This window comes from Colius striatus, chromosome 22 (assembly GCF_028858725.1).
Source record: "Colius striatus isolate bColStr4 chromosome 22, bColStr4.1.hap1, whole genome shotgun sequence".
In the NCBI taxonomy this organism is placed as follows: Eukaryota; Metazoa; Chordata; class Aves; order Coliiformes; family Coliidae; genus Colius; species Colius striatus.
This window is the reverse complement of record NC_084780.1, coordinates 4,663,374-4,690,354: the sequence shown is the minus strand read 5'-3', so window position 1 is coordinate 4,690,354 and position 26,981 is coordinate 4,663,374. Positions and strand designations below refer to the sequence as shown.

The 26,981-nt window shown below is 61.7% G+C and overlaps 1 protein-coding gene and 2 non-coding genes across 3 annotated transcripts; 1 reads left to right on the top strand and 2 right to left on the bottom strand.

Moving 5' to 3' along the window:
* Window positions 1–2,044: 2,044 nt before the first annotated feature.
* PIK3C2B (phosphatidylinositol-4-phosphate 3-kinase catalytic subunit type 2 beta) lies at window positions 2,045–25,160 on the bottom strand. Its single transcript, XM_062013525.1, has 33 exons — window positions 25,100–25,160; window positions 17,762–18,733; window positions 15,780–15,880; window positions 15,492–15,646; window positions 15,237–15,357; window positions 13,248–13,359; window positions 13,093–13,172; window positions 12,955–13,018; window positions 12,577–12,723; window positions 12,291–12,324; window positions 11,764–11,959; window positions 10,007–10,129; window positions 8,975–9,142; window positions 8,681–8,792; window positions 8,446–8,588; window positions 6,843–7,031; window positions 6,638–6,731; window positions 6,032–6,126; window positions 5,765–5,945; window positions 5,582–5,689; window positions 5,402–5,494; window positions 5,156–5,285; window positions 4,759–4,895; window positions 4,466–4,635; window positions 4,161–4,317; window positions 3,978–4,087; window positions 3,697–3,898; window positions 3,444–3,568; window positions 3,248–3,365; window positions 2,963–3,044; window positions 2,765–2,871; window positions 2,425–2,553; window positions 2,045–2,345 (listed from the first exon to the last, which is right to left on the bottom strand). Exons 2-33 carry the CDS (start codon window positions 18,659–18,661, stop codon window positions 2,157–2,159), a joined length of 4,872 nt encoding a protein of 1,623 aa, XP_061869509.1. The 5' UTR covers window positions 18,662–18,733; window positions 25,100–25,160; the 3' UTR covers window positions 2,045–2,156.
* Window positions 25,161–26,486: 1,326 nt separating this feature from the next.
* On the top strand, window positions 26,487–26,559 carry TRNAK-UUU (transfer RNA lysine (anticodon UUU)). The gene has a single exon. It is a non-coding gene; the product is annotated as a tRNA-Lys (tRNA).
* A 190-nt stretch (window positions 26,560–26,749) lies between these two features.
* TRNAK-UUU (transfer RNA lysine (anticodon UUU)) lies at window positions 26,750–26,822 on the bottom strand. The gene has a single exon. It is a non-coding gene; the product is annotated as a tRNA-Lys (tRNA).
* Between the last annotated feature and the right edge of the window lie 159 nt (window positions 26,823–26,981).

The window sequence follows — 26,981 nt, the reverse complement described above, 5'->3', positions numbered from 1 at the left end:
CCGCCGCCCATTGGCCGCCGCCCCCCGTGGCCCCGCCCCCGGGAGCCGAGGCCCCGCCCCTCGCCCCGCGTGAGGATTGCATCAGCCGCGGCGCGCGCCTGGCCCGCAGCGCCCCCTCTGGCGGCGGGAAAGCACCGGCCCCGCAGCGCCGGCTGCCACCGGACCCGACCGGACGGGGCTAGTGTGAGCCGGGGCTGGGCTAGTGTGAGCCGGGACAGGGCTAGTGTGAGCCGGGGCTGGGCTAGTGTGAGCCGGAGCTGGGCTAGTGTGAGCCGGGGCTGGCCTACTGTAAACCAGGACAGGGCTAGTGTGAGCCAGGGCTGGGCTAGTGTGAGCCAGGGCTGGGCTAGTGTGAGCCGGGGCTGGCCTACTGTAAACCAGGACAGGGCTAGTGTGAGCCGGGGCAGGGCTAGTGTGAGCCGGGACAGGGCTAGTGTGAGCCGGAGCGGGGCTAGTGTGAGCCGGGACAGGGCTAGTGTGAGCCGGAGCGGGGCTAGTGTGAGCCGGGACAGGGCTAGTGTGAGCCGGGGCTGGGCTAGTGTGAGCCGGGACTGGGCTAGGGTGAGCCGGAGCGGGGCTAGTGTGAGCCGGGACAGGGCTAGTGTGAGCCGGGGCTGGGCTAGTGTGAGCCGGGACTGGGCTAGGGTGAGCCGGAGCGGGGCTAGTGTGAGCCGGGGCTGGGCTAGTGTGAACCGGGGCGGGGCTAGTGTGAGCCGGGGCGGGGCTAGTGTGAGCCGGGGCTGGGCTAGTGTGAGCCGGGGTTGGGCTAGTGTGAGCCGGAGCTGGGCTAGTGTGAGCCGGGGCTGGGCTAGTGTAAACCAGGACAGGGTTAGTGTAAACCAGGACAGGGCTAGTGTGAGCCAGAGTGAGGCTAGTGTGAGCCGGGACGGGGCTACTGTGAGCCGGAGCAGGGCTACTGTAAATTGGGACAGGGCTACTGGGAACTGGAGCGGGGCTACTGTGAACCGGGGCAGGGCTAGTGTGAGCCGGAGCTGGGCTAGTGTGAGCCGGGACTGGGCTACTGTAAACCAGGACAGGGCTAGTGTGAGCCGGAGCGGGGCTAGTGTGAACAGGAGTGCGGCTACTGTGAGGCAGAGCAGGGCTACTGTAAATTGGGACAGGGCTACTGGGAACTGGAGTGGGGCTACCGTGAACCGGGGCAGGGCTAGTGTGAGCCGGAGTGGGGCTACTGTACACCGGGAGGGGGCTGCTGCAGCTCCGAGGAGCCCGCCAGCAGCAGCAGCAGCAGCGTGGGGCCGCGGGGCAGCTCCTGGGGCAGGTTTGGGGCACAGAGGGGTTTTCCCCTCCCGCAGCCTGTGCCAGACGGGGCAGGATGAGACAGAGCAGAGGTAAAAGGGAGAAGCAGCATCAGCGGCTCCTACAGCACGGCGTGAAGCCACCACCCGTCCGGGGGCACCAGCCCTGTGTGTTTCGTCTCCTTTATTTTCACACCACAGTGTTACAGGCAGGAGGGTTCTGACCACAGAAGGGTGCCAGCTCCAGCAGCCCCAGCTGCTCCCTTTTTCCCCCCCTCCCACTAGATACAATATTTAAATCTTTTAATATAAAGGTTCAGTTCATTATTCTCGATCCTGAGAAACATTTTCATCCGTTTACGGAGCTCTCGCTGTAAACAAAGCACCACAGGCACCAAGCCCACAGCCCAGGGCCGGCTGGCAGAGGAGGAGAGGGGTGTCCCAGCCAGCATGAGGATGGGAACTGGGGGCCAGTTGTCCCCATGGCATCGTAGGGGTGTCAGCCCCACGGGACTGGCACCAGTCCCTCCACACTGGGAGCGAATTCCCCAGGGTGGGAATTACCCAGCTCCAGGCAGGCAGCTCCCAGCTGGAGATGGAGCAGGGAGGGGTCTGTGGGTACACACAGCCCCTCAGCCCACCTCCAGGAGCCCCTGGCCCTCTCCTCTCTCTCTGCCCCAGTGCCCAGCTGCACGCTACTCATTTAAAAACCCATTAAAATACATCCCAAAGGAAGAAAATCCCCTCCCCAAAGCACCCCAGAGCTCCTCCCTGCCCCTCCCTCCCCTCATTGCTCCCTTGACACAAGGTAAACTTGGTACTGCAGCAGTGCCCACGGGCACATCCCCGGGCGGGCAGAGCCGCGGTGGCAGCGCTGTGTGGTCCCCAGCCCCGGGGACCTCAGAGGGTGCCGTGGCCGCGGGAGCCCAGGGCGAACCAGCCCATCTTCTCCTGAGCCAGGTCGAGGTCCCGCAGGCGGATGCCGACCTCCCCCAGGAGGATGTTCTCCCAGAAGCCCTCCTCGCTCAGCACGCTCAGGCGCAGCTCCCGCTGCTGCAGGTCCCCCCTGGGGATCCCATCGTAGACCAGCTGCAGAGCAGAGAGCCTCAGGCATTGCTCTGCCTCCCCCTGGATCCCCCCTCCCCAGCTCCATCCCTGTGCCACCTACCATCTCGTTGTAGGTAGGGTTGCAGGTTTTTCGGGCCACTTTGGTTTTCCTCTTGGTTGTTTTCTGGGGGTCGGGCAGCAGGTAGGTCTTGACATAGGGGTCAGGGTCGTTGCCATCCTGCAAGGGTGGCTGTGGGGCAGAGCAAGGGGGCACCCCGTGAGCACAGCTGAGGGGGACAGACCCTCATCTCACCATCACAGAATCTCAAGGGCTGGAAAGGACTTCCAAAGCTCATCCAGTGCAACCCCGCTGCCAGAGCAGGAGCAGCTAGAGTAGGGCACACAGGAACTCGTCCAGGTGAGTTTGGAATGTCCCCAGAGAAGGAAACTCAACAACCTACCAGCCCTCGGATGTGCATCACCATGATGAAGAGCTTGTTGTTCTTGTAGGAGATGGAGAGTTTCACCTCCCCACCAACCTTCCCCAGGGGCCGAGCCCATGTGGCATCTAGAGAGGAGGAGAGAAGGAGGAGGAGGAGAGTGGTACAGCTGGGACAGGAGTCCCCCACCATCACCCCACATGCTCCCAGCCCCCCTACCTGTGGGCTTTGGGGGTGGGTTGGTGCCAGCTGCCTTCTCATCCCGGGGCAGGGGGTGGAAGAAGGTGTAGATGAGGTCACACTGCGGGATGAGGAGGTGACATTAGCAGTGCCAGTGGTGACTGCGTCCTTCACCACTGGGGACCAACACACACCAATGCTTTATGTACCCACACGATGCCTTGGTCTCCAACCCCTTTCCCACCTCGCTGGTGTCCCCAGCATCATCCCCAGCTCTCAGGAGGAAACAGCCCCCCTCTGGAACCCCTCCACATGGCTCCTCACCTCTGCCACCTCGGGGGCAGCGTGGATGAGGTGCCAGATGTAGCCATTCAGCTCCTCCTTCCGCCGCTCGGCCACCGCTTCGCCCCACGACCGTCCGATGACGAACCTGCTGGGGAAGCTGTGGGGAAGGACACTCAGCAAAGCCCAGGGGGTGGCAGGGAGCCCTTGGGGGGGCTGTGGGGGGCTGTGGGGGTACCTGGGCAGCAGCGAGGAGGGGAAGAGGAGGCGCAGCTTGTTGTGCAGCTCCTGGAACTCCTCGAAGGTGCGCTGCACAAAGGTCACTTCACCTGGGCTCTCCCGCTGCACCTTCACCACGTAGGTCTGCGGAGAGATGGGGCTGTGACATGGGGACCTTGGGATGCCCCGAGCCCACATGGGGCTGGGGAAGAGCACTGGGACAGAAGGGCCTGAGTTGTCCCTTTGCCTGTCCCCCAGCCACCCCTACTCACGTAGCCCTTGCTGGGGTTGAAGATTCTCTCGTGGCGGCAGAGGAAGACGTCGTGGATCCGGCCGGTCGTCTTGATGGTGTGTGTGCGGGGGGCGAAGGAGAGGGTGGGACGGGCATCAGAGCCCGTGAACTTCATCTGTGCCAGGTTGTGGATGAAGAAGTTGAGCTTGGTGGCCACGCTGCCCAGGCTGGACTCGATCAACCTGCAACGAGGCCGCCACACGTTCAGCACGGAGGAGCCCATCAGCGTGCCCGCACCCAACGGCTCCCTCTGTCCTTTACCTGGTGAAGTAGGTGGTGGCATCGGCATCAGAGTCCTGTGGCCTCAGGGCATCATAGACATACTTGAGGTCCTCCAGGTCGGAGAGCTCGGGGATGCCACAGGAGAGCATCTGGGAGGCAAGGCAAGGGGTGAGGGCAGGCAGCAGCAGGGTGACTCCCCGCACGCAGCTCCCCGGCTCTCACCAGCCCCAGCAGGTTGAGGAAGAGGTGGGTGTGCTTGCGGATCAGGTTGTAGGCCTGGCAGCACAGGTCCACAAAGTCATGGAAGCGGCTGGAGGGTTTATCCCCCCCGTTGATGACGTAGGCCATGTCCGAAGTGAAGACGAACGGCGCCCGGTCCCTGCACCGGGGAGACGGGGAGGGACGGAAAGTGAGCACGGCCAGGGCTCAGCTGCCGCTGGGATGGGGAGAGGGGGCTTCACCCAAGAAACAGCCCTGCAGGGAGGAGCCCAGGCAAAGGGGAAGGAGATGCCTGAGGCGTTTGTCACCTCTTGATGTTGCCGAACATCTGTGCGTGGCCCAGGAAGCGGCCAAAGTCGATGTGAAACATGTGGCCAGTGGTTTTGAGCATGATGTTGTCGTTGTGCCGGTCGCAGATCCCCAGGACGTAGGTGGCCACGCAGCAGCCAGCACAGGAGTAGATGAAGTTTTCCACAGCCTGGGAGGAGGAAGGGAGGGAAGAAGCAACCAGGAGAAAGGCTGGATATGTTGGGTAGTGAGGGGTCTCATCCCTGGATGGGGAGGACATGAGGATGGGGGATGCTGCCAGGCTACTCCTCACCTTCTCATACTCATCCTCCCCGGGGTTGTGCTTCTGCAGCCAGTCTGCCAGTGTCCGGTCTTTGAAGGAGCCCGTCACACCGTGCTCCACCTGGATTTTGCGCAGGGTCTCGGCGTTGGGGATCATCTCCACCATGCCTGGCAGCCGAGACAGCGGGGTGAGACCCAGCCATCCCCACCCCTGGGCCACCAAAGCCCTTGGCCACCAACCCAGGCTCTCCCCATCCATCGCTGCTGAGTGACAGCCAGCAAAGCCATGTTCCTACGGATGGGCTGGGAGCTGGAAGTGGATCACAGCTCCTCTAACAGAGCCCCAGCACCTCCTATGCTGTCACCAGCCCCAAAGCATCACGACCTGGGGCTTGGTGCCACAGGGGGATGGCCTGCTGATGGGTCACCTCGTCCACGGCCGGTGGAGAAGCAGCGGAAGATGACCATGCGCATGTCCAGCCCCTCCTGCACCCAGATCTTGTTCATGATGCGGATCATCTGCAGCGTCAGCATGTCCTGCCGCAGGTCGTCACCACACTGTGAGCCAGCAGGGAAAAGCCATCAGAGGCAGGGAGGCAAAGCTGAGCCACAGCCCCACACAGGCTGGGGCAGCCCTGCCAGGGGTTTGGGCATCGCCGGGAGGATGGACTCACCTTGAAAATGACTCGGATGTTTTCCCCAAGGGGATCAACGTTCTGGAAGGAGAGCTTCAGGGGGACGGCGTTGGAGTTGAAATAGGAGCAGTCCTGCCAATGGGAAGGAAGGTGCAGCCTGTTATAAGGAGATGGGTGCAGGCAGAGGAGCCCCCCAACGCCCCCTGCTCCAGCACTCACCCGTGGCACGATGCCCTTCACCAATAGGCTGGGGCTGAGCGGCAGCCGGCACGAGCCGTTCGTCTTGAAGAACTGCTTCACGTCCTCCAGCCCCTCACGGAGAATGCCCTGTGGGGTGGGCATGGGAGGGGGAGCTGAGACAGAGCCTGGCACCCTCCTGCACCCCTTCCCCCCGGCACCCACCTGGCGTGCGGACGGGGTGGCATCACGCACTTGCTGGGCCAGCCTGGCCAGCGTGGTGACCAGCAGGCACTGCCGGTCAAACTCCTCCCGCAGCCCCTTCCCACAGCAGCACAGCAGAGCTGCCAGCAGGTACTGGTAACGGATGCTGAACTGGGAGTCCTTGAGGCCATCCTTCAGCAGCCTGCTTGGAGCAAGGACACACGGGATCAGCTGAGATCCAGGGTTCAGTCCCCAGCCCTACCCTGCTCCCGGCCTCTCCAAACCCACCAGAAGAAGTAGTGAGTGACCTTCAGGTCACAGATCGCTCTCTTCATGAGGAAGCGCACCAGAGGGCTGTCCAGGTAGCACTCATACTTCAGAGCCTGGGGAGAATCATCTCAGTTGGAAAAGACCTTTAAAGCTCATCAGGTCCAACCACTGACCTCACCCTGCCCAGCCCACCACTAACCCCTGGCCCTCAGCACCTCAGCTCCAGGGCTGGGGACTCCATCACTCCCCTGGGCAGCTTGGCAGAGGGGCTGACACCCCTCTCAGGGACAGTTTCTCCTAATCTCTAATCTCAACCTCCCCTGGCACATCTTGAGGCCGTTTCCTCTTGTCCTGTCGTTCATTAGTTGGGAGTAGAGCCCAACCCCCAGCTCCCTGCAGCCTCCTGCCAGGGAATTGCAGAGAGTGCTTATGTCTGCCCTCAGCCTCCTCTTCTCCAGGCCAAACAGCCCCAGACAAATAACCCCAAGGCCCTCAGCTACTCCCCATCAGACTTGTGCTCCAGACCCTTCCCCATCTTGGGGCACAGTGGGACCAGCATTCATCCCCAAGCCACATCCCTATCCTGGACTACATCCCATTCCACATCCCAGTCCCACCACTCACCTGGACCAGCTGGGGCAAGTAGTCCAGCAGCTCAGTGTCAGAGATGGAGTCGATCCACTGCACAGCCGTCCTCCTCACCTCCTGGTCCGGGAACCTGCGGCCGGGACGGGAACCACGAGCACAGCGTCCTCAGCGCGCTGCCCGCACAGGGAGGGCAGCAGTGCCGCAGCACACATCCCCCAGCACCCACAACCCGGGGCCTTACGTGGCGTGCAGGAGCCCCAGGGCATCCTGATGGCTCATGTATGTCCACTGGCTGAGCAGGGCGTAGATGTCGGGCAGACAGGCCCACTCCCAGCTGGGCGCGCTGGCCAGCAGCATGGGCAGGGCGCCGGCGGCCGCGTGGCAGTAGTAGCGCTTCTCCCACAGCCGCCTGCGGTCAGCGTCCGTCAGCCTGCAGCACGGAGACACGGGCACGGCTCAGGGCTGGGGCAAGGCAGGGGATGGCAGGGAGAACAGGCTGGGGATGGGCAGCTCAGCCCCAGTTCTGGGCTCCCCAGGGAGCTGCTGGAGAGAGGCCAGTGCAGGGACAGCGAGATGCTGAGGGATGGAGCATCCTCCTTGTGAGGAAAGGCTGTGGGACCTGGAGAAGAGAAGCCTGAGGGGGAAACTCAGCAGCACTGACAAGTACCTAAAGGGTGGGTGTCAGGAGGATGAGGACAGGAGGATGGTTTTCTGTAGTGCCCAGTGATAGGACAAGGGGTAGTGGACAGGAACACAAACAGTTCCACTGGAACAGGAGGAGAAAGTCCTTTGGTGCTGAGGGGAGGGAGCCCTGGCCCAGGCTGCCCAGGGAGGGTGTGGAGGCTCCTTCTCAGGAGGTTTCCAACCCCACCTGGACACGTTCCTGTGTGACCTGATCTAAGTGGAACCTGCTTGAGCAGGGGCTGTGGCTGGATGAGCTCTAGAGGTCTCTTCCAAACCCCATCATTCTACGATCCTTCTGCCTCCACCTCTCCAAGCCCTCCCTGCTGCCTCACCATGGTGCTGCCCATGAAGAAAAGGAGTTGTTGGAGAGCAGGACCCTGCCTGCATCCTCCCTGGCTGGGGCTCAGCAAACAGGTCTGCATGATGCTACAGGATGCTGGGGATTCCTCCCTACCCCCACACTGCTTCCCCAAGGCCCAGCCAGGACCTGAGCACCCGTGCACTGGAGTGACTGAGCTGCTGCAGGGACAGCCCTGATGTCCCCCTGCCCAGGGAGGGTCTGGCTGGGCACCCCAGATATTTTTTGCAGTGAGTCCTGGTGCAGCTGCTGACACCTGATCCTCCCGTTTATAGCCTGAGAAGGCCACGGGCAAGGGGCTGGGCAACTGTCCTCACTGGGGAGGATGTGGCTGGAGAGTCCCTCCCTGCCTCCCTAGAAAGGGGCAGTGGGGGAGCACAGAGTGCAGGAGGGCTGATGCCAGGCAGCTCTGCCAGGTGCCAGGCTCCTGCATCATCTACAGCTCCCAGCAGCCAGAGGCAGAGCCTCAGATACAGATACAGAGGTTTAGACTGGAGATTAGTTTTGAGATACAGATTTCCCTGAGAGGGGTGTGAGCCCCTGTGCCAGGCTGCCCAGGGAGCTGGGGGAGTGCCCAGCCCTGGAGGGATCCCAAAGCCATGGAGCTGAGGTGCTGAGGCTGTGGGTCAGTGCTGGGCTGGGCAGGCTGAGGGCAGGGCTGGGACTGTAGCAGCTTCAGGGGCTTTTCCAACTGAAATGATTCTATGAGACTGTACCCGCTGTGCCTGCTGGGGCAGTGCTGGGGGTACATCAGCAGTCTCCCCTGGCAGGGTGATGCCAACCCCCTGTGCAGGTTGCTCACCAGTAGAGCGATTTCTTCTGCATGGCCTCCCGCAGCTGGCGCTGATCCTCCTCCCCCAGGCTGCCAAACTCGTACTGGGGGCTGAAGGCGGCGGCTGGTGGGCTGGTGAACTTCACCTCGAAGGCAGAGGCAGGGAAGTCGATCTGGGGCAGAGGCAGAGGGTGAGTGTGTGCCACACATGGGGCTCACTGTGTGTTTCCCCACGCCTGGGGAATCCCCTGCTGCCAGGACGTACTTGCAAGATGACGCTGTCGGGCTGGTTGAAGTTGGGGGCACTCGACCTGGCTCTGGAGTTGTCCTTGGTTGCTGGCCACAAGCCCAGGAGCTTTCTCCCACAGGTCAAGACCCTGGAGGAGAAGGAAGGGTGAGAGCCTGGCACTGAGGGCTACTGTGCCAGGGCAGGAGGATGGCACCGCTGCGGTGATGCTGTCCCCATGCTCAGCCGAGGCAGCGGGGACCCTCCTGTCCCACCCCAGGGGTGCCAGCGTGGCCCTCTGCCATGCCCACCACAGTGGGACACCTCACATACTGCCTGAAGTTGAAGAGGGGGGTGGTCACCCAGCCCAGGGCCTCGGGGACCCGCCGCTGCTTGTTGGCGTCAGAGGAGCTGCCGGGGGGCGGGACGGGCACGGCGAAGAGCGTGATGCTGAGCAGCGTTTCCCGAGGCAGACGGTTCACCTGGATGGGGAAGCAGATCCTGCAAGAGAGCAGCCAGGGGCTCAGCCATGCCCGGGACAGGCACTGCCAGTGTCCCACGGCACCAGCCAGCCCCCTGCCTTGGCATGCCAAGCGTGCCCAACCAATGCCTCTGCCGCTGGCACCGGGGGTGCCACGTCCTCCCCGGCGTGGGATGCACGTCCCACGTGCTGGGCAGACCCCCCGAGGGGGGTAGCTGGGCTTGGGGAGAGCCAGCTGCCCATCTACCCAGCTCCTCTCCTGGCAGCGGGGAGCCCTGCTGCTCTCTGCCCCGGGAAGGTGACCGCGGGGCAGAGGGGCCACCGTGGAGGGTCCCCACCGTGCACTGACCTCGTCCCACAGCCTGGGGGGAGGGGGGAACCGTGTGAGACCCCAGGGCTGAGGCTCCTCTGCGACGCTCCCGGGGAGCCCAGGGCAGCAGCTACATCCCAGCTGTGTGTGGGCACGGGCAGGGCACTGCCCCACGGAGGGGCCTGGCGTGACTCTGCTCCCCGCCGTCCCGCTGCCTGTCCTTGGAGGGCACCGACTCCCTCTAAAATTATCCCACCCCATCCCCACCTCCCAGGGCCACTGCAAATGCCAGGCGTGGCGAGGGCTCGGCACAGCCTCCCTGCCTGCTCCTGGGGCTATTTCTGGAGCAGATCCCCTTTCCTGGGTGCAAACACGCGGCTCTGGGGAGGGCAGGGCTGGTGCCGGGGCCAGGGCTATTCCTGGGGATGACACAAGCGCTCCTGACACCTAAAAACTGGGGAGAGGCGTGGAGAGGAGCTGCTGGAGCAGAGGAGGAGGAGGAGGAGGAGGAGGAGGAAGGCAGAGTGGCTGAGTACGGCACCGCGACCCCCCCCTGCCCACCCCATGGCCTTACTGCTGGTCCCAAATGATGAGGTGGAAGAGGTATTTGTAGACGTGGGCCTTCCTGGTGAGCAGGGGGCTGCACAGCTCCTTGCCACCATGGCTGAGGGAGCAGGAGAGGTAGAAATCCTCGTAGCTGCAAAGGGAAGAGAGGGAGCTGTGAGCTGGAGAGGCTTTGCTTGGGGAAGGGGAGCTGCCACCCGAGGTTTCACCCCTCCAACGACCAAACCCTGCACTGGGGACATGGGGAGAACGGAGGGGCTGCCTCATCCTGGCTTGGGAAGGGAGCTGCAGCAGGGAGGGGATGCAGAACCAGGAGCCCCCTCCCATCCCCAGGGCCATATGCCACCGTGCATACCATCACACGGGGGCTGCCGGGGGGGCCCTGCCATGTGGCAGGTGCCGAGCGACAATCCGGGGAGGGCCGCGGGGCGCCGGAGGTCAGGGGCTGCCGGCATTTCCCAGGCTACTGGCTTTGTTCAGAGCCAGTCACCAAGGGGAATACATTAAGGCCAGGACAAAGGCGAGGGGTCCCCGGCGGGGCGGCTGCTGCCGGCGCCGCTGCCTCGTACGGCCTCCCCACCGCCGGCTCCTGCCGCCCGCACCGACCCCTGCGGCCCCCAGCACGGGGCCAACGGCGGGTACGGGCACCAAGGCACCCGACAAAGGAGCGTGGGGATGATGTGGGGTGAGGGCAGCACGGCCTCGCTGCACCAAGGCCATCTGTCACATCCCCAGGGCTGTGGGGAGCTCCGGAGAGATGCTGCAGCACTTGGGGATTCGTGGGGTTGGGATGGGAGAGTGGGGCATGGAGAAGAGTGTGGGCAGCAGGGGCATGGAGAGGAGTGTGGGCAGCAGGGGCATGGAGAGGAGTGTGGGCAGCAGGGGCAGGGAGAGGAGTGTGGGCAGCAGGGGCATGGAGAGGAGTGTGAGCAGCAGGGGCATGGAGAGGAGTGTGGGCAGCAGGGGCAGGGAGGTTCTGCTCCCCCTCTGCTCTGCCACATCTGCTGAGGCCTCATCTGGAGTCCTGGGGCCAGTTCTGGGCTCCCCAGCTGCAGAGGGACAGGGAACTGCTGGAGAGAGGCCAGTGCAGGGACACCAAGATGCTGAGGGGATGGAGCATCTTCCTTGTGAGGAAAGGCTGTGGGACCTGGGGCTGTTCAGCCTGGAGAAGGCTGAGGGGGGATCTCATCAATGCAATCCCTAAAGGGTGGGTGTCAGGAGGTTGGGGCCACACTTGTTTCTGTGGTGCCCAGTGCCAGGACAAGGGCTGATGGGCATCAGATGGGACACAAACAGTTCCCCTGGTACAGGAGGAGCAAGTCCTTTGGTGCTGAGGTGAGGGAGCCCTGGCCCAGGCTGCCCAGGGAGGGTGTGGAGGCTCCTGCTCAGGAAGTTTCCAACCCCAGCTGGACACGTTCCTGTGCCCCCTGAGCCAGTGGAAGCTCCTTGAGCAGGGGCTGGGTGAGCTCTGCAGAGCCCTTCCAACCCCACCATTCTATGATTCTGTGATTCTATCCCACCCAGAAGCTCTGGAATCAGCAGCTGACAGCATCCCACTGAGCACCAGTACCCCCACATCCCCTTGCCTGTCAGAGGCCTGGGGTGGGTTACCTCTGATTCCCTCCCACCCCTGCTGAGTATCTGGGACAGTGACACCCTCCTGAGCTGCCTGAGAGATGTACAACCCCTGCCATGGGGTATTGAACACGGTGTGAGCCCCAGGACACGCAGGCAGAGGCTGAGGCAGGCCCAGGCTGCCGCCCTTACCTGGCAGCCCAGGTGATGGGGATGCGGTGGGTGGCGTAGACGGTGAAGGTGAGCGGGCAGGACAGCAGCCGAGCCTCCTGCGCCGCCCCCTGCTCCCGGCTCCCGGGCACGGCCGGCTGGAAGTCGGCGTTGAAGGTGCTGCAGTAGAGCTCAACCAGGTTGAGGATGGCAGCTGTCAGGCTCTCCACGATCCTCTCTGCAGGGGAGGTGGGACAGGGGTGAGAAGAGGCGGCTGCCGGCCCCGCTGCCCCTCGCAGTGACCCTCAGGGCTGGGGGGGGGGGTGATGATGGAGGGACCCCAGGATAAGGCGAGGGAGAATTCCAGGCTTCACATTTTGCTGTGTTCCTGGGGAGGAACAACAGCCCTCGCCTCCAGAAACCCTCCTTCCCTAACCACAACCATTTCAACCACATTTTTTGGCCTTCATCATCGAGGTGTGTGTGTAAGGGTGGGGGGGAAAGGGCTTTGAAGATTCAAAAGCACCCAGAACTTTGAGCCCAGAAGGGGAGGAGGAGAATAGAAATACCTCGATTTTCCCTCTTGGCCAGAACATTTGGATCCTGTTGAGGAAAAAACAGAAACCACAAGCACAAGATGAGAAGCAGCCCCGTGCTGCCAGCGGGGAGCCGCTCGCCAAGCCGCCGGCTTTACGTAACCCGGCCCCCTGGGCCAAGCAGCTGCCTGCTCCCAGCTATTGAGGAATTTTCCACGTGGTGTGGCAGGAGGAAGGAGGGAAAGAAGGCAGATGTGAAAATGTGCTCTTCCCTTCTGAGTTCCCCCCCTTGCCTAGTTGCACAAGTCTTTCCACTTACCTTCTGGATTTTGGGCTGCATGCGGGAGGGACAGGGGGGCATCTGGTTGAGGGCTGAGGTGATGTCCTGGGTCTCCACGGCAGCCAGAGCGTTGCAGATGGCCATGACTGACTGGATCACTCGTTCTGCCTTCAGTGGGAAGTCTCCCTGGAGGGCAGAGGGGGGCTGATGTGGGACCCTCAGGCAGCTGAGGGAGCAAGGGGCTGCTCTCCACAGCTCACACACCACGCACTGGAGGGTGCACCAGCCCATGCCTCAGTTTCCCCTCATTTCACGGCCTTTCTCTGATGCACCTTTAGAGCCTCACAACAGGGAAAGAGTCCACAGCCAACGAGGCAAGCTGGCCTCAGAAATGCCCTCTCCTTCCCTGGTTCTCACCTCAGCTGCCAGGAAAGCATCCACCTCATTGTGGAAGGTGTCGAAGAGGAGACTCAGGGCCTGCCTGGGGGACAGAGAGCAGAGCTGAGCCCCAGCCAGCCCCAGCACGAGGGGGCCGATCCCACTGCACCCCCCTACCTGCTGATGGTCTGTTTGATGGGCCTCTCCTGCAGGTGGATGTAGTGGTTGAGGGTGGAAGGGCTCTGGTCATCGTTTGCCTGGAGATGGGGGAGATGCTGTGTCATAAGCAGGGTGGCACAGGCACCCACCACCCCCAGAGCCCAGGCACCCACCGTCCGGGCCAGGTCGCTGCGCACCCCCTTCCTCTTCATCAGCTGCAGGCGGATCTCAGTGTCAAACTTCCTGCAGTGCTGGATGTACTCGTGGCTGCCCAGGGCATGCTTGCTGTGGGGACAGAGACCACACACTGAGCCCTCAGCCCCTCTCCATCCCATGTGATGCCCCAAAATTCAACCCAAGGCTGCCCCCATCCCCATCCCCACACCCACACGTGTCAGCTGGGACTCGGCACCTCGCCTCGCCTGCAAATGGACGTTCCCTTGGTGCTGGGAAGCCCTAAGAATAAGCTATTGTTTTCCCTCCTTCCCCTGTGCCCTCCAAAGAGCCATCCCTGCCCAGCTCAGGCGGCACAGCGGAGCCAGGAGCAGGCATGGAGGAGCCTGGTCGTGCCAGGACCTGCCCGCCCGTGCGTGGGAAGCACAGCACAGACCCACGGGATGCTTTGGCTGACAGCAGGATTGGGGTGGCCCCCGGAGCAGGGAGTGACAGCCTGGTCCCACCATGCCCAAGCCTTCCCCAGAGTGGGACTTGTCATCCAGACCTGCTTTCTTTGAGGGCTGCAGGGGAGAATGAGCCGATTCAGCATTGAGCCGTGGGCACGGTGCCGAGGGGCTGCTCCATCCATCCAGGCAGGATGGAGCTGCCACGGTGGGATGCAGTGGGAAGGGGTTGAGAGAGGCACCCCCTGGGGCTCACAAGGCTGTAGGGGATGGGGATATGGGATCTGATCCACACAGAGCCACCAGTGCCACATCCTGCCCCATCCTTGTGCCCACGGGGCTGGCATCCTGCACCCCCCCACCCGCCTGCTCCTGCCTCGCCAGAGCAAACAGGCAGCAAGTGACAGCAGCTCAGGCTGCTTTGCAGAGCTCAAGGGCCTGACTGGCTCTGCAGGGAGGGCTTTGGCACTTCCAGCATCTTTTCTGATGCAGGGAGGAAGACGTGGAAAGAAAAGATCAGCCACAAAAGGGCTTTATGTGTCAGGGCTTTCTCGAAGGGCCCCGGCAGATACAGCAGCTCCTGCCTGCATCAGCTCCCAGGGAAACACTCACTGGGGACAGGCTGTCCTGCTCCATGCCCAGGATGCTGTTCCATGCCAAAAAAAAGCAGGAAGTTCATCCCTTTGGGAAATGGCTGCACCCTGGCAGCCCCGAGCCACCCACAGCAGAGGTTTGCTGTGTGCAAATGGTGCAGTACCCATGGCTAGTTACCAGCCTGCAGCCCAAAGGCTCTGCACAGATGGGAATAACCCCTCAGGCAGCCATGCCAAGCAGTCAGGGGCAGAGGTTAGGCTCTGCTCACTCTCCCCTCGGGTGCTGCACAGGCTGAGCAATTCCCAGCTGTCCCTTTATGGCCCAAAGCTGCAGCTCCCTGAGGCTGTGGCAAAGCTCCCGCTGATTTCCCGTGGTGGGGCCAGGCCCAGGGCAGCTCTCCAGCAGCAGGAGCTGCCTCAGTGCACTGAGCCATTGGGAAGGACAGTGTGTGCCCCTGCATGCATGGCTGCTGCATGTTCCTCTGCAGAGAGCTCTCCCGAGCTGTCAGACCCCAAAACCCCTCTGGGAAGGCAGGGAAGGATCTGTGCAGGTCTCAGTCCCCATGACTCATCCCTGGCTCTGCAGCCCTGATGCTCTCATGCTCCTCACATGTCCCTTTTCCATCTTCTCCTGCAATTTAAACACTCAAGCTGGGAGAAGCTGGGCTCTGCCACTCCACTCAGTGATGTGGCTGTTACTAACACTCCTCCAGAGAGTTCTTTTGGCAGCTCCCTGGCTTTCAGGTGCGTGGGGGTCAGCATGATGGATCCCCTGCCACTGGAAAAGATGCTCCCAGCGATGCTGCTTTTGGCAAGAGCATCATCATGGCTCAAAGAGATGGGAAATGGAGCAGAGAGGCGCCTGCTGGGCTCAGCTCCAGCCATCCATCATGCATGGGGTGAGCACAGGATGCCTGGCTTGTGTCATGTCCCCCACCCTGACACTCACTTCTGCAGGAACTCCTCCAAGCCACAGATCTTGAGCACAAAGTCCTCGATGTCGACGGCGTGCAGCTCGTCGTGCGTGTAGCACATCGCCTGGTAGATGAGCAGGTCCACAGTGGAGGAGCCTGCAGGGAGAAGAAGCTGCACTGTGAGCCTCAGGGATGGCAGGACCCTCCCCAAGCCTTCACTTGGGGTTTTACTGGGGTCCCCCTGCTTGCTGCAAGGAGGGTCAGGCGTCTGTGCAGTGCAGGACACTTACAGTCGCAGGTGAAGGTGAGGTGCTCCCGCAGCCCGTCACACACCACTGTCACCTTCAGGCTGACACCGTGGCCCAGCTGCTCAGGGCTGAGGTTGACAGCACTCCACACCAAGCCCGTGAGGGAATAGTCCTTGGTGCTGTAGCCAGAGCGCAGCCTGCAGAGGCAGGGACAGGACAGAGGTGTTGCCTTGCTTTGGGTTTTGTCCCATCACCCCCCCAAACAAATCCCCTCCTGGTTTGGGGCATTTTGCAATGGGATGCTCCAGCCCTGGGCACCTGGGTACTCACACATCCAGCATGTGGCAAAAAGCAGCCACCTCCTCATCCCGCTCCTCAGACACTTCGAAGAGCTCGTAGCTGTTGGCAAAGGAGTGAGGCCTGGGGGCAACCTAAAGGGCAGAGCACAAGCCCATCAACCAGCTGCACCACCCCTGGGGGTCCAGTCCACCTCCCACCCAGGATGGGGTTAGCCAGATCCCAGTTGCAGCGTCAGACATTCAGATCTGTTACTCTCCCTGGTGGTGTTGTAGCTGGGGAAAAAGCAGCCTCACAGCAGCATAGGGGGGGATGTGGTCCAGCACAGCAGGGTTTTGGGCCAGGTGGGCACCAGCCACAGGATGCATCACCCACATCTGCCCCAGCACCTTCCCCATGGCTGGGAGGAGACCTGAGGTCTTGCTGCTTCCAGTCCCCTGCCTGCAAAACCAGCCATTTCCAGGCTGTTTCCAAAAGCCCCAGCAGGGAGATTCCCCAAGAGAGACAAGGGATGGGCAGAGATGCACCCAAGGACGTTGTGGGATGGGCAGGGACTGTCCCAGCGTGCTGGGATCCTGCAGCAGAGCCCTGTCTGTGCCCAGCCCCTGTGCTCTCTCCCACCATGGTGCTGGGGCAGGCAGCATGGCTGTGCCAGGCTCCCCCCACACGTGGGGGTCCCGGGGGCCTCCGTCGCTCTTTGGCAGTGAACAATGGCCCCACTGTCAGAGCAATTAACCCAGCCAACAGCTAACAGGAGGCAGAGAAAGGCAGAGAACACAGCAGCCGCTAAAGACAATTTTAATGCTCTTTTATAATTAGTTTCTGGCACTAAGAAAGCTGAGAGTGACTCAGGCAGCCCCCAGCTGCAGCCCTGGCTCCCTGGGGAGCAGGAACCCCGTCACGAAGGCGACTTCTCCCGTTATTTATCTCCTCCTCTTGCTGGAGGCAGGATGAGAGCTGAGGCTCTGCCCCTTTCATGGGCACTCCTTTAGGGACAAGGGACTTGCCAGCCCCAGGAGAGAGACAGGGAGGATATCAGAGGGGAGATACCTCGCTCACTGCTCAACAGAGGGAGGAAGGGAGCTGGGATCAGAAAGGATGTTGGAACAGGAAAAGCGACCGCCCGGCTCTTTCCGGAGGAGCTTGTGACAACTTGTGAGCTGGTGAGACAGGAGCCCACTGCAAACCCCCTGCAGAGCTGCTGCCAGAGCCAGGGGCACTCATCCCCACAGGGCCAGGCACTGCCTGGGCATACACCATGCTTCAGCTGTGGGGTCTGAGCAGTGTCTGGGGTCCATCAGGGTTTGGGCAGTGTCTGTCTGGGATCTGGGCAGTGTCTGAGGTCCATCAGGGTTTGGGCAGTGTCTGTCTGAGGTCTGGGCAGTGTCTGTCTGGGGTCTGGGCAGTGTCTGGGGTCCATCAGGGTTTGGGCAGTGTCTGGGATCTGGGCAGTGTCTGGGGTCAGGTAGGGTTTGGGCAGTGTCTGTCTGGGGTCTGGGCAGTGTCTGGGGTCCATCAAGGTTTGGGCAGTGTCTGTCTGGGGTCTGAGCAGTGTCTGGGGTCAGGCAGGGTTTGGGCAGTGTCTGTCTGGGGTCTGGGCAGTGTCTGGGGTCCATCAGGGTCTGGGTATGAGTGCAGGGAGGAGGCAGCACTGGGATGGCAGTGCGTGGAGCATCCCTCCTGCTTGGCAGCAGCGGAGTGATGACCAGGTGAGACTTGCCTTTCTGCTTGAGTTCCTGACCCTGCTTCACCCACCCCAGAGGCTTTTGGCCACAGCTCCACGACCCCACACCCCTCAGGGAGCTGCACAATCTGAGCAGTTCTACTAACCCTCATGGACGTGGCCTCAGAGCACGGCTACCTCCAACCTTGACCCAAACAACACTGTGAGGAGCCCCAACGAACGGGACAGACCAAACCAACCCAGAGCAAAGGAAACCAGGTACCCACAGCCCTGTTTGCAGCGTGGTGCCGGGCTCCCAGCTCCATCCCAGCCCCACTCCCAAGCCTCTTACGGGATTGACGGAGATCCTGCGGTTCTTGTTTGGCGCCAGGTTCTTCCTGTTGCCCGAGCGGGAGCCGTAGGTGCGGGGGGGGACCTGTGGGGGCATGGTTTTGCTCCGTGCCACGGGTTTGCCACTTGATTCCTTCTCAAAGATGCTCCTGCCCTCCTTCCATCCACGGGCAGCCTCCCGCAGCACCTCGGACTCGTAGGTGGATTTGAGGTTGAGGCAGGTGATAGCGTCGTTGATGCCGCCGAAAGGATCCTCCTCGGAGATGCGGCGCCCCAGCAGCTTCCCGCGGGCCCTCTCCTGGGCTGCCGAGAACATGTTGATGTCCCTGGGTTGAGGTCCTTTGGAGGATGGGGGGGAACCTTTCCCTGAGCGCTGGCTCCCCTCAGGGGAGCTCCAGACTGGGTGCCGAGGGGGCAGAGGGGGAGGCGAGAGCTTCTTAGGGGAGCTGCGGCCACTGTTGTGGGGTGAGGTGCCGTTGAGGGGCTCCCCGAGGAAGTCCCCCCCTGACCCCTCGAAGATGTACAGGTAGTCCTCAGCCAGGGGTCCCTTCAGCCAGGGCTGGGGGTCCAGCTCGGGGGGGGAGCCGGGATCAGGGGGTGCCCCAGGTGCAGGGGAACCCTCGGGGAGCGTGGGGCCGTTGTAGCTGAGCGTGGGGTCGGAGCCAGAGAGGCCCCGTGAGGCTTTGATGCTGCTGCAGCCGTTCCTGTCAGCGGGGTCGTCCCAGGAGATGAGGGGCTGCTCCCCCCGCTGCTTGGCCCTGTTCTCCTCCTTGTCCTGCCGCAGGCGCGACAGGGCATCGTACTCCATCTGCAGGGCCTCGGCCAGAGCCAGCTCCTTGCGGCTGAGCCCCACCGACTCCAGCGACTTCCAGTGCTCCCCATTGCTGCGTGTGGAGGACATCTCTCCAGGGAGCAGGACCTCTGTGTCCCGGGCTCAGGGCTCAGGAGAAAGGCATGCTGCACTGCCAGCCACCTGGGAGCAGGGCAAAGGCAAAGCTCAATGGCGGGGCAAGGCTACAGCAGTGGCCATGGAGTAAGGGAAAGCTTTGGGGACTCAGCAATGTGATGGGTTAGACTGAGGTTTTGCTGCTGCCTGCTCCCCAAGGACCCCGTGGCCACCAGGCTGGCAGGGTTGGTGGCCCCACAGCAGCTGCTGGGGCTGGAGCCCAATGTATTTCCCCCGAGGACAAAATAAGACACAGCAGCGTGGGGCTGGTGGCTGCAGCTGGAGCTGACTCAGCTGCTCTCTGCCACCTTGCCAGCCTCAGGACCATGGCAGCTGTGAGAAAAAGCCTCTGCTGGCAGAACTAGGGCTTTTTGAAGCAGAAAGGAGAAGGTGAGAGGGAAGGGGTTAGACAGGGCAATGCCCTGCTCCTCTCTCTCTCTCCACATCTGAAAGCCACAGCATCCCATCCCCAAACTGTTCTGGCAGAGGGAACACTGCGTGGCCCAGGGCAGCAGGAGCAGCCACTGCTCATCAGCTCCCATTGCTGCTCCCTAGCACCATCCATCCCAGGCTGCTCCAGAGAGCAAGATGTGAGGCACAGAGATGAGTAGCCAGGCATCACACGCAGCTCTAATAACCACCAACAGCTGTAAACCCCCTCAAACATTCCCCCTGGGTACCTCCAAACCCCCTGCACAGCCTCCAAACCCAGCCTCCAGCTGTGTGAGTGGAGAGGGGATAAAGTCAGGCTGCAAAGCACTCCTGGCCCCCAACCAAACCCACAGCAGGGGCTCTGCTCTGCCTGGCCAGCACCGTGCTCCCCAGGGAGGGATGTTTCACCTCCTCTTCCCTCCCTAGCAAAATAAATAACCAAGTGGATGTTAAACAGAAGAGTGGAGCGAGCCCAGAGCCCCTGGAGATGGCCAGCACTTGAAATCTCCAGAGCTGAGGCAGCTGTTTTCAGGCTCTGGCCAGGGCTGGCTCACGAGCCTCAGCACGTGGAGGACACGAGATCTCCACCGCCCCCCAGAGCTCTCCTCTGCCCCACACTGCTCCCTCTGCACTGCACAGGGCTCTGGCTCATGCTCTGATTGAAGGCAAACAGGTACCACTGTCCCTTCCCAGTGACTGCAGGTGGAAAGTGCTACTGGGGACTGTGGGCATCGCTGAACCTTCGGTGGCAGAGGGAGACTGCACTTGTGGAGCAGAAAAGCCCTTAACCATGAAGTATAGGAGAGGGCAGAGGACTGGCAGACCCTGTCACTACCTGCTCTGTCTCTCAGTGATGGAGGAGCCCATCTGGCACATCTGCACCCCACATCCCACCCCGTGGCACAGGGCAACCACCTCCAGCCTGGGCTATGCCAGTGACCACCTTCCTCTGGCACACAGTGGAGCATCCCCATCATCACCAACCTGGTCCCCACTGTCCCCTCCCAGCCTGGTTGCTGATTATCACCCATGGCAGCCCTCCCAGAAACCTCCTCTGCACCCACAAACAAGCTCTCCTGACCCTGGCACCAGATGGCTGCTCATTACCCCCAGCCCAAGCTTTGCCTCCTGCCAACACATCTCCTGCAAGTGAAGTGGGTTTGACCTGCTCACCAGCACAGGTCCCCTCTTGGCCCCCAGCACCAGCCTGGCCAGGCACCTCACTCAAACAGCTTTTTCTGTGCTTTTTAACTGGAAAAAAAAAGAGTTGAAGTGTGTGTGTGTGGGGAGGTGACAGGCTGGAAACGTTCCCTTGCCCAGCAGCTCGGTCTCTGACGGCAGCCGTGGGCTCTTCCTGGAAAAACAGAAATCCCAAAAGCTGGCAGCCCTGGGCTGCTGGGAGCTGAGTCAAGAAAATCTGCTTTTAACCCAAAAGCAATAAAATCAAACCAATTCTTGTGGCTGACAAAGCCACAAATGCTTTCTTGTGTCCACCAGAAGCCTCCTGCTGACGCTCGGGGCAGGGAAAGGCTCCCGTTGGTGCCAGTGGGACACAGCTGGACCTGCACCAGGGCAGCAACAGCAAAGCTGGGACTGAGCCCACCACGAGCTGGGCAGGGCCTGTTGGAAGGGCCAGGACATGGGGATGGGGAGGAAGCTCAGTCTGTGCTGGGCACAGCAACCCCAGCCCAAGAAGAGCCACGCAGGAGGGGGCTGCATGCAGCCTGGGGGATGTCACCTCAGCTGGGGACAGCAGGAGCATCCCTAAATAGGCAGCTTGAAGCTGCTGCAGTCTCAGCCCTGCCCTCACCCTGCCCAGCCCAGCACTAACCCCTGGCCCTCAGCTCCACACCTTTGGGATCCCTCCAGGGCTGGGCACTCCGAGGGCTCAGGGGCTCTGTTAGCCCCCTCAAAACCCCTCCACACCAGATCCTGCTCCATGGTGGCTCCTGGGGACAGCCTTTCTGCAGGGCTTTGGGGCAGAGGATGCATGGGCTCCCCACAGAGCTTTTCCCTACAGCATTGGTGGCACAGGGAGAGATGACTCCAGCCCTTGTGCAAAGAGCTGTGCAGCAGCTTGAGGGCAGGAACCTGGGAGAGCTCAGCACTACCTCCAGCCACCCTGTGCCCACCCAGCAGCTGAGCAGCACCTGCCTGGCATGGGGAGGGATGAGGGAAGCCAAGCAGAAAATCATCCTACAGGATTCCACAGCAGAGCAAAGGCTGAGCCAGCCCTGCCTGCCTGTGCCCAGGGCTGGAGCCAGGGGCAGAGCTGGTGTGGGCTCTGCTCATCCCTCCCTCCCTTCCCCCTCGCAGGCAGCTGCTTTGGGATGAGACACAAATGTCCAAAGCATCTGGGAAGACATCAAACATCTGAGGGCAAGGAAGCAAAGCAAGCCCCAGAGGGGCACCTCCCGGGCTGTGGGAGCCTGGGATGGAGGTTATGCCTATCAGGGGAGACAATTCATCCCCATTTGTAATGCAGCAGAGGGAGGAGCTGCCGTGAGAAGGATAAAGCACCAGCCTTCACCTCTGGGGCTGCAGGTCCATCCATCCATCCTGCTGCTCCTGCTGAACAGGGTGAGCTGCTGCATTCCCAGCTGCTGGAGCAGCCAGGAGGATGGTGGGGGCTTCTGTGTCCCCAGCCTGCTCCTGGCTTCAGCCTCAGCCCCCCTGCTATGAGGCATGGCACATCACGAGGTGACCAACCTCCAAGGACACTCTAGACCCTGAAGTGGCCCTTGGGCAGCAGGGATGCTCCTAGATGCTCCTGTATCTGTGAGACAGCACCAGCCCCTTGTCCCACAAGGCTTGTAGCATGGGGGGAGCAGCTTCCCAGGGGCCCCCACTAGCCCCAGCACCCCCCAGAGCAAGCAGGACCCTTCAGAAGAAACTCTCTGGTCTCAATTCTCCTCCCACCCTCCAAAATGAGAGGGAAACGGGGCCTTTTGGGACCTCCCAGGCAAGGAAAGCCCTTTGGGTGGGTCTCCAGGTGGTGTTTTAACACAGCAGAAATGCAGCATTTTCATCTCAGTTTGAAACTGGAGCTCCAGGCAAGGCACCTGGTCTCAAAGGTCAGGGAAAAACAAACCCCAGAGCACTGTTGCTGGAGCCACACTCAGCACTGCTGGAACACCCATCCACCCAAAACCCAGCAAAACCAACACTCTGGAAGTGCTCGTAGCAAAACCAGCACGATTCCCCCCAAAACCATCCCAGCAGACGCTTCCACACAACTCTAAGTTGCATTTCCCAGCTTGCAGGCAAGAAGCCAAAGTCCAAAAGCTGAGGGACTGTTGCTCCTGGGAGTTTCCTGAGGGTGTTTGGAGCTGGGCAAGTGTTGCCAGCATTTCTCAGCAGGAAGAGCCTGGAATTGATTCCCATCCCCTGGGAACCAGCCCTGTCCCTGCTCCAACCCCCAGGAGCCTGTCTGTGGCCTGGGCATGAAGCACACGGCTCCTTTCACTCACCCTGGAGCCTCCCATGGCCAGGGCAGATCCTCAGCACTCACCACTGCAATGTGGGGACCTGCAGGATCCAGCCAGTTTGTTATGTGGCAGCAAAATAAAACCAAGCAGCTGCCACCCTGCACACACCCAGCTGAGCAAAAGCCTTGAAAACACCCACTGCCACTCGCTTCCAACCTGTTGCTTTACAGCAGGAGGAGTTTGTTCCTCTCCAGGCTGATATGCCTCCTATTAATAGAGCAAAGTCCAGCCCAAGCTCTTTGGAGGAGGCAGGATGTGGAGCTGGCTGATGCCAAGGGCTCTCCCATCATTTTTCTACGTATTTCCACTCTCAGGAGGAAATCCTGCCCTGAGGAGATGGGCTGGGTTTGGGATGGGAAAGCCCCTGACTCTGCAGAGCCCATGGGGGCTGGGAGCTGAGTCTGAGACGCAGACAGCAGAGGGGACAATGGGACAGGAGAGTGGGAGGGTGTCAGAGGTGAGGCAGCCACATGCTTGGCTGCCCAGCAGATGCTGAACCTCACCCTGCACCTGCAAAGCATCGGGGACACAGCGAGGAGTGAGGGTTGGACCTTCCTCTGCCTCGCCACTCCCCGGTGCTCCCACGCAGCAGCACTGAGCCCCACAACAGCTCCAGTGAGATGGGGCTGAGACACCCCAAATCTCCTCTGCTCCCTGGCCCTGGGGCATGCTCATGGTTGTACTTTCTGAATTACTCAGGTCCCCAGGGCCAGATTTTCTCAGCCTCCCTGGGGGATGCTTGGTGGTCAGGCTCTCCCCCGTGTCTTGCTCCTATGCAAATCTCAGCTTCCTCTACACTGAGCTGCATGGGGGGCTCAGCAAGGCACAGAGGGGCTGCAGCTCTATATACACCCAGGACAGATGAGCAATGCAAAGCGTGGCACAGCTCTGGCCTCAGTGCTCCTTGTCCCACCAGCACTTTGGGTTCTTCCCAACCCAGATGCTCCCACAGCCAAACTGGCAGGGTGCAGGAAGGACATGCAGCAAGACAGGGAGCAGCTCCCTGCCCACCCTGTTGGGGTGCAGGAGGCCTGGCTAGCCCCACACATGCTTTGCAACAGGAATCACCTCCTTTACGCTGCTCAGCCTGCAGGATTTACATGCTGTGCCCAAGGACACACCACAGACACAGGCCAGACACACACAGCTCCTCCAGAGCACCCAACATGCAGGGAAACACCTCACTGTAGATGCTCCTGATGCTGCTACAACCCCTGTGGACCTTCTCCACGGCTCAGGACCCCCAGTATCACACAACCCTCGCCTACCCTGCAGCACTGCCTGCACACACCCTCAGCGTGCATCCAGGCAACGCTCACACACACACGGAGCACTCACACTGCAGCACACGAGGAGAGCCAGCAGCCAGCTGCATGGCTGCCGGGCTGGGAAGGAGCTCCTTTCAACTGCTGGCAGCAGCACAGATCCTCTCCCCGACCTCGCTTCTGCTTGGTATTTAGGAGGGTGCTCCCGAGGCGAGGTGGGGCAAGTGCCTTGCTGGGGTGGTTAGCCCGGGAGAGCCGGGTGTGTGCCCCGTTTCCCTCACCCCACAGCTCCCCTGTACCTCAGCCCTTCAGCTTTGGGAGGGAAAACATTGCTTTTTTGCCTGATCACACTAGTGTTCGTTCACCCCAGCCCAGATCCTGCCAACAATCACATTCGTGCTTGGCCTTCCACACACCAACAGCTGTGGTTAAGGCAATACCCCTTTGCTTAGGGGCTATAGCTGCCATCTCTCTGGAGTTTACTGCCAAACACAGGCACCGACACTTGTGCAAGTTCAGGATCCTCGGCAGGAGCCGAGGCAGCATCGCTGCAGCACGCCCAGCATCCTCAGGAGTGCTTTCTGCACCCCTAAACCCTACCCAGAGCCCACGGCAGCACCGGGGCTTTGGTGGGATGAGCTGCTGACCCTTCTCAGCCTGTCCCCGTGTCCCATCCCTGTCCCGGAGGATGGGAGGGTTGTGTGTGTGTGTGTGTGGATCTGACACGATGGAAAAGAGCACTAACACCGGCCCTGCCTCTCTACTTTGCTAATGGAGAACTTTGCAATTTGATGGGAACCGTTTCATTGTTCTGCTCCTAAAAACAACTCAACTCTGCATCCCCCGACGGCGCATCTCAGCAGCTCAGATCCCCGCACAGTGCCCCGGGGGTGCAGCAGCCGGGACCCCGCACCCCTCCAGCCCCAAACCCCGGGGGGCTTGTTGGGGTTTTCAGCCCTGGAAAAACAACCCCACCAGGCTGGGTTGGAGCGTTCGGGCAGCACACGGGGAAGGACTCGCAGCAGCTCTCCCCCCAGCAAGGGGAATTATACAGAGATATAGAAAAATCGCTCATTTTTTTTGTTGTTGTTGCTTTAAAAGGCAAAACCCGGAACGCGGCGGTTAGGGAGGAACCGGCCTGCTCCCCATCGCCCGCCTCATCCCCCCGCACCCGCGGCCTCCCCGCGCCCCCCGGGCCGCAGCCCTACCTGCTCCGAGGCGGCGGCGGCCGGGCCGGGCTGGGGCAGGCGGCGGCGGGGCCGCGCCGCGGCGGCGGCGGGCGGAGGGAGGGGGAGGAGGAGGAGGAGGAGGGAGCACGGCGGACAATGGAGGGGCGCAGCGCGGCCATCTCCCGGCGGGCCGCCGCATTGCACGGCGGAGGGGGCTGCGGGAGGGTGAGGGGGGGAGGCTGCACGCTGGTTGCCCCCACGGGGAGCCCCCTCCTCAGCATTCATTCCCCTCGCCGCATCCCGCTGCCGGTGGGACGGTGCTTTGCCCACCTGTTTTACCCATCTCTTTTGGCTCGGACCCTCTTCCAGCTCCCCAAAATGCTGCAGCCCCATCCTGAGGGTCCCCCTCAGCACCCACCTACCCGCACTGCTGGTGTTCCTCTGTAGCCCTCCATGGAGCTGCAGGAAGGTGTTGAGACCCCCCCACTGGGGCTGGGGGGAGCGGGGGCTCGTGCTAGTCCCCAGAGCACCCCAGGTCAATGGGGACACCACCCCCAGCAGCCAGCTCCAAGGCTCGTGGGCCAGCAGCGGCTGCACAAGCTCATTTGTGGGCAGCAGATGTGCTGGAGCCATCGCAGCGGTGGCTGTGATTTGTTTGTGTAGGCAGCTGGCCCTGCCAGGCTCTCACAGACCGGGGTAACAGTGAGCTCTCAAAGCCCAGCGGCGTGCTGGGGAGCTGCACTGGCAGGGCTGCAGGTCACAGGGCTGTGGTTTGGGTTTAGCGGTGGCAGTGTTATCCCAGCCTCGCCACTCCCCTGGAGATCCCCAGGAGATGGGAGGATGGAGACCGGTGCAGGATTCACCACAGTGTGGGGGACAAGCCAGGCCTCGGGGATGTCCCACTCCCAGACCTCATCTCCCACCGGGCCCTGATGGAAAAGTGGCTCCAAGCAGCAGCACATCCATCTGCCTGCAACACCCTGCAGGCTGCACCCACCCTCTGACAGGAACCAGCACCCATGGCGTGGGGATGAGCTGCAGGGTTGTGGGTGGGCTGGAGGAATCCCACCAAACACCCCCATATCCCCTGTCCTGAGGTGGATTAGCCCCTGTCTTTCCTCTCTGCACTTTGCCTAACTCCCCTTGAAACACCTCAGGTTTCTCCAGCACAGCTCTCCCAGCTGCCTCCTGCTTTGCTGCGGGGGCAAGAAGCAGCTGGACTCCTCCCTCCTAAGCCCACGCTGTGGGAGCCCACTGCCCGTGCTGCACCGACGGTGAGAATGAGATGCGGGATCAGCCCGGGGTGGTTTATTTGTATCCAGATGGTGGGCGAGTGACAACGGGGCCGGGGCTGCGGTGGGGCCGGGCAGGAGGGGGCAGGACAGCCGTAGCGTGATCTACGCACGCAGCAGACCGTTATGCAGGAGCCCGGATAGCTCAGTCGGTAGAGCATCAGACTTTTAATCTGAGGGTCCAGGGTTCAAGTCCCTGTTCGGGCGAGTAGTTTTTTCACTCTTTTTTTTTTCCTCCCCCGTCTCTCGATTCGCGTTTGTTTTTAATCCATCTCAAAAGCCTCTCACACCCAAACTGGGGCGGCTTTTCCTGCTGGGGGGGGATTGCGGCTGCGGACTCAGCTCAACCCTGTCAGGGAAGGAAAAGGAACCCAAGGGGAAAAAAAAAAATAAGGTTCGCCCGAACAGGGACTTGAACCCTGGACCCTCAGATTAAAAGTCTGATGCTCTACCGACTGAGCTATCCGGGCTCTGCGAACGGCTGCCGCGGGCTGCTGTTATCACCGCAGTACAGCGTTGTAAGCGGGGGCACGGAAAGCGCGGGGAGGGGGCGCGGAAAGCGCGGGGAGGGGGCTCGCACCGCCCGGAGCGGGGGCACAGCCCGGCTGAGCCCGTGCGGACGGAGGCGT